The 12,439-nt window shown below is 46.4% G+C and overlaps 1 protein-coding gene across 1 annotated transcript; it reads left to right on the top strand.

The window, feature by feature from the left end:
- The first annotated feature begins 561 nt into the window (after positions 1-561).
- On the top strand, positions 562-6,192 carry tnnc1a (troponin C type 1a (slow)). The gene is made up of 6 exons (XM_034311941.2): positions 562-690; positions 2,937-2,967; positions 3,616-3,762; positions 4,405-4,519; positions 4,628-4,764; positions 5,990-6,192. The coding sequence occupies exons 1-6, from the start codon at positions 667-669 to the stop codon at positions 6,019-6,021; spliced, it is 486 nt and encodes a 161-aa protein (XP_034167832.1). The 5' UTR covers positions 562-666; the 3' UTR covers positions 6,022-6,192.
- Positions 6,193-12,439: the final 6,247 nt, after the last annotated feature.

The raw sequence follows: 12,439 nt of genomic DNA, 5'->3' as shown, positions 1-12,439 counted from the left end.
GCTCCTCTACCATTCCTCTACTGCTCCTCTGCTGCTGCTCTACTGCTCCTCTGCTGTTCCTCTGCTGCTCCTCTGCTGCTTCTCTACTCTTCCTCTGCTGTTCCGCTACTGTTCCTTTACTGCTCCTCTACCGCTCCTCTCCTGCTCCTCTGCTGCTCCTTTGCTTCTCCTCTACTGCTCCTCTACCATTTCTTTACTGCTCCTCTGCCGCTCCTCTACTGCTCCTTTGCTTCTCCTCTACTGCTCCTCTGCTGTTCCTCTACTGTTCCTTTGCCGCTCCTCTACTGCTCCTCTGCTGTTCCTCTACTGTTCCTTTGCTGCTCCTCTGCTGTTCCTCTGATGTTCCTGTCCTGTTCCTTTGCGGTTCCTCTGTTCCTGCTCTGCTGGAATGTGGAGTATGTGGTGAGTGTCACAGAGATTAGACCTCCACCTCCTCTTTAGTTTCCGTTATCAGTGTTGCTTTATCAGAGAGAGAGAGAGAGAGAGAGAGAGAGAGAGAGTGATCCTGATGGACAGACGTCATGTGGACAGGAGTCTGGGACATGGATGGAGGGCATGGCTCATTTTTATCTCCTGCTATAAAGCCCACTGCGGTCATACGCACATCCTGATCTCCACTGAGGCCCTGGAAGCCTGCCGTCTGTCTGCTGCACATTCCTCAGCATCATGAACGACATCTACAAAGCAGCGGTGAGTTTTTACACGTAAACACGACGCCTGACGTGTGGACGCTTCTCACAGCGTGTTTATTTCTTCTTCACAGCACGTAAAGCGTTAACTGACGTTATTAGCGCTGAATATCACGATATTCGGTCATATTTAACACTAATATAATCACAAACGTTTAAAAATAGACACGTTTCTGTTCCTGCTTCTGAAACTCTTTTTAAAATATTGTGGAAATTCCATCACTCGAGTGTAACGTTAAACCTTAACTTTCACCTGCTGTTAACTTCAGTTGTGTAAATTGTTGTAACTTTGCGAGTAAATGTAATAAATAAATCACTAAGAATACTAATAATAATAATACTAATTATACATTTAATTTATAGAGCAATGTTAACATTTACACCCAGTAGTACTGTACAATCAAACAGTAAACATTAACTTATAAAATATTTATTTTATTAAATAATTAACAATGTCAATATATAAGTACAAAAATATGCTGAATGTAATGAAAAAGTACATAACCATATTTTAAGCAATAATAATATAATAAAATAAATAATAATTTAATTGTTTTTACATTTTCTCTATAACTGCATTCATTCTTACTGAGATTAAATGTGTAAATGCAGCAATGTGGTGAATTATGATGAGGTTCAGGAGCAATAATAATAATAATAATAATAATAATAATAATAATAGTAGTAGTGGGATGGATGTGTGATATAGTGACACTTTTGTCTATTGTAAAAATCTCTAATAAAAGATTGTAGATGATTTTATTTAAACACAAAGCTACGAGCTCTGACTCTGACCTTCTGATCTTGTGGTTTGTTGGAATTTTTAGGAATTCATTTTGTGGAAACGTGGCGATGTTTGGAAAAGTCGTTGCGTTTTGCTGACTGTATGGAAATGCTGAATATTTGGCAGAAGTTTAATCTGGTTATTTGTGAGTCTGATGTATAAATCCGTGCGCATGTGATGGAGTCGTGTTTAAATAAAGTTCCACTTGAACACTTATCAGCGCTGATAAAAGCCTCTTAAACCCGCGAGGCCTGCTGTTGCTTCGTGCCTGCACATGGACACGTTCCGTTTCTTTCCCAGGCTAATTTTAGGAAACGGCAGAGCTTCTGATAACAGCATCTACAAATTCCTGCCCTATCTGTGGAACGTGTGTGTGTGTGTGTGTGTGTGTGAAGCAGCAGAACAGCTTTATTTAATGTTTATGGAGTGAATCCGTGACTCAGTTTGTAGATCATTCATCTTATTTAATCAGATATCACATTAGCACGAGCGTCTGCACAATTACGGCTCTGATGTTGCGTCAAAAAGCAGCGATGTGTTTATTTAACACGTGTTTCAGGAAGCGTGGACTGAATTTTCCTCCGAGTTTTAATCTCAGGGATGTTTGTGTGGGATTAGGATTGAAAGAGAGGGAATAACGTGCTGCTAAACCTCGTTCACACTAGCAAGTGATGATATTTTCATTCATTTCCGTTCATCACGTAGATGCGCATCACTGAACCGTGATGATGTCAGCATCAAGCGACAAATCCAAAGAATGGTCATCTAGAACGATTCTACAGCGCGTGTGGTGCGACGTTTCTTCAGTTCCCCGCTCACAACTTTAGTTCCTACCTGCAGTTAGTTCCTGTTTACAGTTTAACACAAAAATGGAAGAAAAACTTAAGCGTGGTTTTATCTTCTCCTGTTATATACGACCTCTCATTATTAATAAATGTGCACAGAGACGTTAGGAAGAAAAATAAATCTCAGAAGGAAGTAGCAGAGATGGTCTCTGTGGTGAGTGTACGTAGCTAGTACAGTTAGCTCGCTTTGTCCTGATCTAATCCGAGAAAGAAGCCGAGCGCGTAACACACGAATCACACACACACACGACTTTCACACTGATTAGTGCTTTATTTAATTTGTGTTTGACGCTTTAGCTTCAGAAGCGATATACAGCTACTGCAGTTTCTCATTATAACTAAAAATAAACTAAATCTGGCCAGGCCACGCCCATCAGACCCACATCAGCCACAGAGGGACGTGTGAACGTAGAGTAACTGATACTGAGACTTTAAATGTGTGTGAGATTATTTACTCTGATTATTTTCTCTGATTATTTATTCTCTTTATTTACTCTGATTATTTACTCTGATTATTTACTCTGATTATTTACTCTGATTATTTACTCTGATTATTTATTCAGATTATTTACTCTGATTATTTATTCTGATTATTTATTCTGATTATTTATTTTCCAGGTGGAGCAGCTCACAGACGAGCAGAAAAATGGTGAGTGTTTATAAAGTTTTAACGCGGATTAAATGAAAGTTGATTAATGTTAATCCAGTCGCATTAACCTTTAAATCTTCTTTAAATAATCAGGATTGATTTTAATAAATTCATTCAATAAATTCTGCAGTTACGTTTTAGCTTTAAACAGACTCTTTACTCACTTTGATATAGTTTTCAAAATTATATGCAAATAAGAAAACGCGTGAGTGCATAAGTATTCACCCCCCGTCACTGTGAAACAGAAGTCACATGATCCGAAGTCACATGATCCGAAGTCACATGATCAGTTGAATGGAGTCGATCTGTGTGTGATTCAAGTGTGAGATGTAAAGAGTCTGGATATAAATACTCGTGTTCCTGGAAGAACCCAGAGTGTGTTAGAGAACACACCTGAACACAGCATCATGAGGACCAAGAGCGACCAATACAAATCCAGGATGAAGTTCTGGAAAAGTATCAGTCAGGGTTCGGTTATAAAAAACATCTGAAACTTTGAACATCCTGTTATTAAAATACTGCAGTATGAGGAGGCTGTGAATGAGAAGACAGTCAGCAGGTAAAAGGGGATTAATTCAATAATGAAGGGGGGCGAATACTTTTGCACAGCGCCGTAGCTCCGGGTCAGACTTTACGGCTGTTCTGCAGAATTCCGCGCCGCCTTCGACATCTTCGTGCAGGACGCAGAGGACGGCTGCATCAGCACCAAGGAGCTCGGGAAAGTGATGAGGATGCTGGGACAAAACCCCACACCTGAGGAGCTGCACGAGATGATCGACGAAGTGGACGAGGACGGTAAACACACACAGACACACACACACACACACACTTACACTCTCACACACACACTCACATACACTAACACACACACACACTCACACACACTTACACTCTCACACACACACACACACACACACTTACACTCTCACACACACACACACACTCACTCACACACACTCACACACACTTACACTCTCACACACACACACACATACACTTACACTCTCACACACACACACACACACACACACATACACTTACACTCTCACACTCACATACACTAACACACTCACACACACATACACACACACTAACACACACACACTAACACACTCACACACACACTCACTCATTAACACACACTCTCACTCATTAACACACACACACACACAAACACACACACACACACACACACACATACTAACACACTCATACACACTCATACACACACAAACATACACAAATCTCACTCATACACTCTCACATACGCACACACGCACACACTCACACACACACTCATACACACACAAACACACTCACACACACACACTCACTCATACACTCACACAGTAACACACACAGCGTGAGGTCAGCGTGAGGTCAGCGTGAGGTCAGTGCTGAGCGCCGCTGTGTGATTAACTCGGGTCTGATGTTCAGGCAGCGGGACGGTGGATTTCGAGGAGTTCCTGGTGATGATGGTGAGATGTATGAGAGACGACAGTAAAGGGAAGACTGAGGAGGAACTGGCTGAACTCTTCCGCATGTTCGACAGGTTCGCTCGACTTTACACAGCCGCGATACACACTGATACAGCGTTGATTTTAACAGGGTTAACACTGGGACTGTGTGTGTGTGTGTGTGTGTGTGTGTGTGTGTGCAGGAATGAGGATGGTTATATTGACCTGGAGGAGCTGAAGATGATGCTGGAGGAGACGGGAGAGAGCATCACTGAGGACGACATCGATGAGCTGATGAAGGACGGAGACAAGAACAGCGACGGGAGAATCGACTACGACGGTTAGAGTGTGTGTGTGTGTGTGTGTGTGAGAGGGTAGGTGTGTATGTGAGAGGGTGTGTGTGTGTGTGAGAGAGAGAGACAGAGAGAGAGAGAGAGAGAGAGCTTTTTATGAGCACCATGAACAGCAGTCATAATCCTGTTGGTCTTTAAGTCATTAACTCCGCCCACTATGACATCACAGTTTGAGGCTGATTTTTAACTAATAAAGTCGAATACAATTTAATTTTTTAATCTTAGATGTCTCACCCTGTTATACTGAACCCTATTTATTTAATTTATTTCATATTTAATTGATTATCTAGCTATTGCTCATTAGCATAAATGATTCAGTTTTAGTTATTTAGTCATCATATATTTATTTACTATTTATTAATTATTATTTACTTGTTTTTTTACTCTTTTATTCATTTGCTTCAGTTAGATCAGATGAAACCGAGGGCGATGTTTCTTAAATTCACTTTATTTAGTGACACTTTAGTGCTCCATGAAGTTTAAATACGCATTAATCTTTAATTTAATGAATCTTTACTAAAATATTCTCAACATCAAGAAACTATTTTAAGAAACAAACAAAAAAAAGATTATCATTAATAGTTTAAATCAACTTTTGCATTTGATGCAGTTTGGGTCTCAATCTGTACAATGATGATATTATGAGTCGTGCTGCAAATATATAATAAATTATTACAGTAAACACTGCGATTTTTTAAAATAAATAAAAGTAAGGATAGAGAATTAATAATTCAATTCAATTTATTTAACATCCCATCTAACATTTTATTAAAATTAATAGGATGCTGAACAACCATAAAAAAAATAAAATAAAATTACTACAGTGATTTATTCAAATATCGCTTTTGTATGAAGTCTGATTTGCATAAAATTTGCATAAAGAATTTGTTGCTTTGTTGCATCAGGTTTAATAGTGTTCCGTATAAAAAACAATATCTATCTATCTATCTATCTATCTATCTATCTATCTATCTTTCTGCTCTTGTAGCATTTTGGGCTTCAAAAGAATTACGTACTAATTGTACATGTTTTAAGAATATATAACTTTTCTTAAGAAAAAGGATAATATAGAAGAGATTTGCATAACATTTGCATAAATTAAAAATAGTGTGCACTATAAAATCAGCACAATGCAATAATATGATATGATATGTGTAGTATGTTTTTATTTATTGGTTTGTTTGTTTGTTTGTTTGTTCCTCTGGGTTTCAGAGTTTATGGACTTCATGAAGGGGGTGGAATAGGAGCGTCTGAGTTTCATCGCGCAGGCGGAAGAAATCACGCGTCGCTGTTCATCTGTGAAAATTTAACGGGAAATTTAACATTAATGACGTAATGTTTACGACTAAAAACTAATCGTGTGTTTTGTTTCTGGTGACACCTTCATGTGTGTAAATAAAATGTGTGAAACTTCAGAGTGTGTGTGAAGATTTTTAGGATTTTAATTTGCGTGAGTGTGTAAAATACGCTTTTCCCCTCAGGACGTTCGATACGGAGCTTTTTATCTCAAATCTCTTAAAATCTCGTCCTCGTTTATAATCGACGCTCCGATACGCTCGAAGTGCGTTCAGTTTATTTCTCCTGAAGGCTGAACGAGAGAGAAATAAACAGAATGTCTGGGAAATAAATCATTTTATCTCATTTTCACACACAACGTCTCATCAGAGAGCCGAGAAATCCAAAACACTGGTTTAATATTTACTCATAATTTACCCCACGCTGCTGCTGCTGAATCCTGCACTCTGATTGGTCAGAAGCTGTTGATTAATTCTCTAGAACAGCAGCTCTGACAGTAGCGCAGGTTTATATTAATGCGCTTAATCTAATACGTTATCGTTTCTATAGCAACAGCTCGTTCACAGAGACGTGTACAGCGAAAACATTTTTTAAAAGTGTGTTTTTCTGTAACTTTACCTGTAAGGAGAAATCTTTAATATCTGTAACATGTAAGGAAGGAGTCTCCAGTGTCAGCGCTTTGTAACAGTCAGAGGTGAAGCTGTAACTAAGTTTTCTGACGTCTTCAGGACAGAGGAGTTTACGCTTCTTTGCGGTTTCTCAGTAACATGCGGAACAAGCTGCGTTTTTTGTCTTATTAAGTTGAAGAGAGAGAATAAAGAGGCTGGTGAGGGAACGAGTGTTTATAGCTGCTATAACGTAAGCGACAACAGGAACTCACTCGCTTCACCAACATTCCACAACATTAAATGTAACTATAAATGGATAAAAGTATGATGTTTCATTCATTAATAATTTTAAAACTGTAATCTTTGGAAAGTTGCTGTGGTGTAAGAGGAATAAAACACGGGGACAGTAACTCCACTCTATCGCACCACCCTGGTGTTGATTATTTTCCTATAATTGTATCCCTGCAAGTGTTTTATTCCTTAGCAAATTTCATAACATACATGCGTAAAACAGAAAACCCTGTTCCTAGTGTGCGTGTGTGTGTGTGTGTGTGTGTGTGTGTGTGTGTGTGTGTGTGTGTGTGTGTGTGTGTGTGTGTGGTTACACAACACATGGATTCAGTAGTTATTTACAGCCGATCCCCCGAGCTGCCTGTGTGAAGGCTAATCTGATGACGGGACTCGTGTGGATGTTCTCCTCGTCTCGTGAAGCTCCACATGCTCACATCCTGAAACTGCAGTCCGATCTCGTCACACTCAGACCTTTACTTCACACGTCACACACATTAACGTCAAAAACGCTGCAGCTCTTCAGGCCCCGCGTCCTCACCACGACTCCCACAAGGACAAACTCATGACACTGATCTCCTCTACGACCCACACAGAGACGGATCAGGATTAAAAACTTAGCGTCTTCATTTAAAACACACACACACACAGCTCCAAAATCTGAGTCTAAACACCACCTGAGAGGATTTCTGACGCCCCTCAGGGACGATAAAGCCACGCCGCACTTATTATACGAAGTTATTCTGATTATTTCTGCCTCGTGCTGCATTAAACTGGATAAAAATAAAACGCATCAGTCCTACAGCTCGGTGTCTCATCACCCACTCAGATTATGAGTGTCTCTAAGTTTACATTTTGGTCTTACACTCACTAAAATAAAGCAGAATATTACCGCTGAGAGCAGAAGTTTAAATCCCCCACGTTTTGGAAGGAGAAAAAGGAAACTCTATTTTAGAATTCATCTAAAAAAATACCAGTAAATGTGGATATGTTTGAAAATAAAAACAAAAGCTCTGACCTGACAATTACATTTAAAAAAAAACACACACAAAACTTTAACTTTTTTGTTCTAAGGGTGTGCAAACTTTTGCACCTGGATTCATGAGATGTGATGTTTTTAGTGTTTGGTGAGTGTGAGTTCAGAACTGTGGGATTTTCTCCCTTAAAAACCAAAAACAAACCAGTGATATGAAGCGCTAAAGGACGTCATGCACTTTTAATTGAATCAACACTAATTTAGAAAAGTGTGATGAAAAATAATAGTAAAAAATAATCAAATAAATTTTAAATATAGTTTTAGAGATATTCTCAGTATAATTTTATAGTTAATCAGTTCTAAGGAAATCCTGTACTAGTGTTATGTTCATCCAATTAAATGCTCTCTAGAAGGTATATGCCCCGCCCCCTGGGGGCGTGTCTTGCTCTACAGTAGCAGTACATCAGCAGTAAACATGGTTCATGTTTTCAGTGTGTTTTCGGTTGTGTCTTCATACACACTGTTCCCTTTTCTAACTGAGAATAAATGGAGTTTATTCATGTGGAAGAGGGCGGAGTTTGTATGAGATGGTGGTCATGTGACTTTTCAAAAGGTGTGTTTTACTGACTTGGAGCTCTTCGGGCTTGGAATGTGGCTCCCTGAGACTGATGGAGAAATCCATCCATATCATCTTATCTCTCACTGCGGCTCTCCGTCACCATCGGCAAGATCTCAAACGTACGCAATAACTCCAAACACACAATAACTCCAAACACACCGTCTCGTTGTCTAGGATTAAAGTCGTGCTGAATAAAGTGGACAGGCGATGGTGGGAATTAGAAAAGCGCAAGCTGCACATGTGTGTCTCAAAGCTTAAATACTGAGAATGATGAAGAAAATACATAATAAAGGCAGAGGAGAGTGAGGCTGAGCAGAGAGCGAGGCGGGGGAGAGCGAGGCGGGGGAGAGTGAAGTAGAGGAGAGCGAGGTGAGGGAGAGCGAGAAAGGAGTGAGGTGAGGGAGAGAGTGAGGCAGAGGAGAGCGAGGTAGAGGAGAGCGAGACAGGGGAGAGCGAGGTGAGGGAGACCGAGGCAGGGGAGAGCGAGGTGAGGGAGAGAGCGAGGTGGAGGAGACCGAGGCAGGGGAGAGCGAGGTGAGGGAGAGAGTGAGGTGAGGGAGACCGAGGCAGGGGAGAGCGAGGTGAGGGAGAGAGCGAGGTAGAGGAGACCGAGGCAGGGGAGAGCGAGGTGAGGGAGAGAGTGAGGTGAGGGAGAGAGTGAGGTAGAGGAGACCGAGGTAGAGGAGAGCGAGGTGAGGGAGAGAGCGAGGCAGGGGAGAGCGAGGCGAGGGAGAGCGAGGTGAGGGAGAGAGCGAGGTGAGGGAGAGAGTGAGGTGAGGGAGACCGAGGCAGGGGAGAGCGAGGTGAGGGAGACCGAGGCAGGGGAGAGCGAGGTGAGGGAGAGCGAGGTGAGGGAGAGAGTGAGGTGAGGGAGACCGAGGCAGGGGAGAGCGAGGTGAGGGAGAGAGTGAGGTGAGGGAGAGAGCGAGGTGAGGGAGAGAGCGAGGTGAGGGAGAGAGTGAGGTAGAGGAGACCGAGGTAGAGGAGAGCGAGGTGAGGGAGAGAGCGAGGTGAGGGAGAGCGAGGTGAGGGAGAGAGTGAGGTGAGGGAGAGAGCGAGGTGAGGGAGAGAGCGAGGTGAGGGAGAGAGCGAGGTGAGGGAGAGAGTGAGGTAGAGGAGACCGAGGTAGAGGAGAGCGAGGTGAGGGAGAGAGCGAGGCAGGGGAGAGCGAGGTGAGGGAGAGAGTGAGGTGAGGGAGAGAGTGAGGTGAGGGAGAGAGCGAGGTGAGGGAGAGAGTGAGGTGAGGGAGACCGAGGCAGGGGAGAGCGAGGTGAGGGAGAGCGAGGTGAGGGAGAGAGTGAGGTGAGGGAGACCGAGGCAGGGGAGAGCGAGGTGAGGGAGAGAGTGAGGTGAGGGAGAGCGAGGTAGAGGAGAGTGAGGCAGGGGAGAGTGAGGTGAGGGAGAGCGAGGCAGGGGAGAGCGAGGTGAGGGAGAGAGCGAGGTGAGGGAGAGAGCGAGGCAGGGGAGAGCGAGGCGAGGGAGACCGAGGCAGGGGAGAGCGAGGCGAGGGAGACCGAGGCAGGGGAGAGTGAGGTGAGGGAGAGAGCGAGGTGAGGGAGAGAGTGAGGTGAGGGAGAGAGCGAGGTGAGGGAGAGAGTGAGGTGAGGGAGACCGAGGCAGGGGAGAGCGAGGTGAGGGAGAGCGAGGTGAGGGAGAGAGCGAGGTGAGGGAGAGAGCGAGGTGAGGGAGAGAGCGAGGTGAGGGAGAGAGTGAGGTGAGGGAGAGCGAGGTGAGGGAGAGAGTGAGGTGAGGGAGAGAGCGAGGTGAGGGAGAGAGCGAGGTGAGGGAGAGAGCGAGGTGAGGGAGACCGAGGCAGGGGAGAGCGAGGTGAGGGAGAGAGTGAGGTGAGGGAGACCGAGGCAGGGGAGAGCGAGGTGAGGGAGAGAGTGAGGTGAGGGAGAGCGAGGCAGGGGAGAGCGAGGTGAGGGAGACCGAGGCAGGGGAGAGCGAGGTGAGGGAGAGAGTGAGGTGAGGGAGAGAGCGAGGTGAGGGAGAGAGCGAGGTGAGGGAGACCGAGGCAGGGGAGAGCGAGGTGAGGGAGAGAGTGAGGTGAGGGAGAGCGAGGCAGGGGAGAGCGAGGTGAGGGAGAGAGTGAGGTGAGGGAGACCGAGGCAGGGGAGAGCGAGGTGAGGGAGAGAGTGAGGTGAGGGAGAGAGCGAGGTGAGGGAGAGAGCGAGGTGAGGGAGAGCGAGGCAGGGGAGAGCGAGGTGAGGGAGAGAGTGAGGTGAGGGAGAGCGAGGTAGAGGAGAGCGAGGCAGGGGAGAGCGAGGTGAGGGAGAGAGTGAGGTGAGGGAGACCGAGGCAGGGGAGAGCGAGGTGAGGGAGAGAGTGAGGTGAGGGAGAGCGAGGCAGGGGAGAGCGAGGCAGGGGAGAGCGAGGTGAGGGAGAGAGTGAGGTGAGGGAGAGAGCGAGGTGAGGGAGAGAGCGAGGTGAGGGAGAGAGCGAGGTGAGGGAGAGAGTGAGGTGAGGGAGAGAGTGAGGTGAGGGAGAGCGAGGTGAGGGAGAGAGTGAGGTGAGGGAGACCGAGGCAGGGGAGAGCGAGGTGAGGGAGAGAGTGAGGTGAGGGAGAGCGAGGTGAGGGAGAGAGTGAGGTGAGGGAGACCGAGGCAGGGGAGAGTGAGGTGAGGGAGAGCGAGGTGAGGGAGAGAGTGAGGTGAGGGAGAGCGAGGCAGGGGAGAGCGAGGTGAGGGAGAGAGTGAGGTGAGGGAGAGCGAGGCAGGGGAGAGCGAGGTGAGGGAGAGAGCGAGGTGAGGGAGAGAGCGAGGTGAGGGAGAGAGCGAGGTGAGGGAGAGCGAGGCAGGGGAGAGCGAGGTGAGGGAGAGAGCGAGGTGAGGGAGAGAGTGAGGTGAGGGAGAGCGAGGCAGGGGAGAGCGAGGTGAGGGAGAGAGTGAGGTGAGGGAGAGCGAGGCAGGGGAGAGCGAGGTGAGGGAGAGCGAGGTGAGGGAGAGAGTGAGGTGAGGGAGAGCGAGGCAGGGGAGAGCGAGGTGAGGGAGAGAGTGAGGTGAGGGAGACCGAGGCAGGGGAGAGCGAGGTGAGGGAGAGCGAGGTGAGGGAGAGAGTGAGGTGAGGGAGAGCGAGGCAGGGGAGAGCGAGGTGAGGGAGAGAGTGAGGTGAGGGAGAGCGAGGCAGGGGAGAGCGAGGTGAGGGAGAGCGAGGTGAGGGAGAGAGTGAGGTGAGGGAGAGCGAGGCAGGGGAGAGCGAGGTGAGGGAGAGAGTGAGGTGAGGGAGAGCGAGGCAGGGGAGAGCGAGGTGAGGGAGAGAGCGAGGTGAGGGAGAGAGCGAGGTGAGGGAGAGCGAGGTGAGGGAGAGAGTGAGGTGAGGGAGAGCGAGGCAGGGGAGAGCGAGGTGAGGGAGAGAGCGAGGTAGAGGAGAGCGAGGCAGGGGAGAGCGAGGTGAGGGAGAGTGAGGTGAGGGAGAGCGAGGCAGGGAGAGAGCGAGGTGAGGGAGAGCGAGGTGAGGGAGAGAGCGAGGTAGAGGAGAGCGAGGCAGGGGAGAGCGAGGTGAGGGAGAGTGAGGTGAGGGAGAGCGAGGCAGGGGAGAGCGAGGCAGGGGAGAGCGAGGTGAGGGAGAGAGCGAGGTAGAGGAGAGCGAGGCCGAGGGGTTGGTTATGTAAGCTTGGCTGTATGAGTCATTTCACTCTGCAGCCTCATTCTCTTTCATCAAACTGCCTCAAGTCAGAAGCCTGCATGTGACCTGCTTTAAATAAAAACCCCTAACACTCAGATGTGACCTTGACCGAGCTTCACACACACACACACACACACACACACACACACACACACACACAGAATCAGAACAGAAGAAAAAGCACAGGTTCTGTTAGAGCGTTCTGATGGTTCCATGGTGTGTGATGTGGTGAGATGGTGTATGATAGC

The sequence above is a fragment of the Pangasianodon hypophthalmus genome, chromosome 16 (genome assembly GCF_027358585.1).
Source record: "Pangasianodon hypophthalmus isolate fPanHyp1 chromosome 16, fPanHyp1.pri, whole genome shotgun sequence".
Taxonomy (NCBI): domain Eukaryota; kingdom Metazoa; phylum Chordata; class Actinopteri; order Siluriformes; family Pangasiidae; genus Pangasianodon; species Pangasianodon hypophthalmus.
The sequence above is the reverse complement of the archived record's forward strand: the minus strand, read 5'-3'. Positions and strand labels throughout refer to the sequence as shown.

What these genes read in the sequence shown, in the direction of transcription:
- tnnc1a (XM_034311941.2), top strand. Translation starts at nt 667, where the DNA reads ATGAACGACATCTACAAAGCAGCG. An exon ending in CGACGAAGTGGACGAGGACG is followed by an intron (nt 3,763 to 4,404) that starts GTAAACACACAC and finishes TCTGATGTTCAG; the next exon opens with GCAGCGGGACGGTGGATTTC. An exon ending in CGGGAGAATCGACTACGACG is followed by an intron (nt 4,765 to 5,989) that starts GTTAGAGTGTGT and finishes TCTGGGTTTCAG; the next exon opens with AGTTTATGGACTTCATGAAG.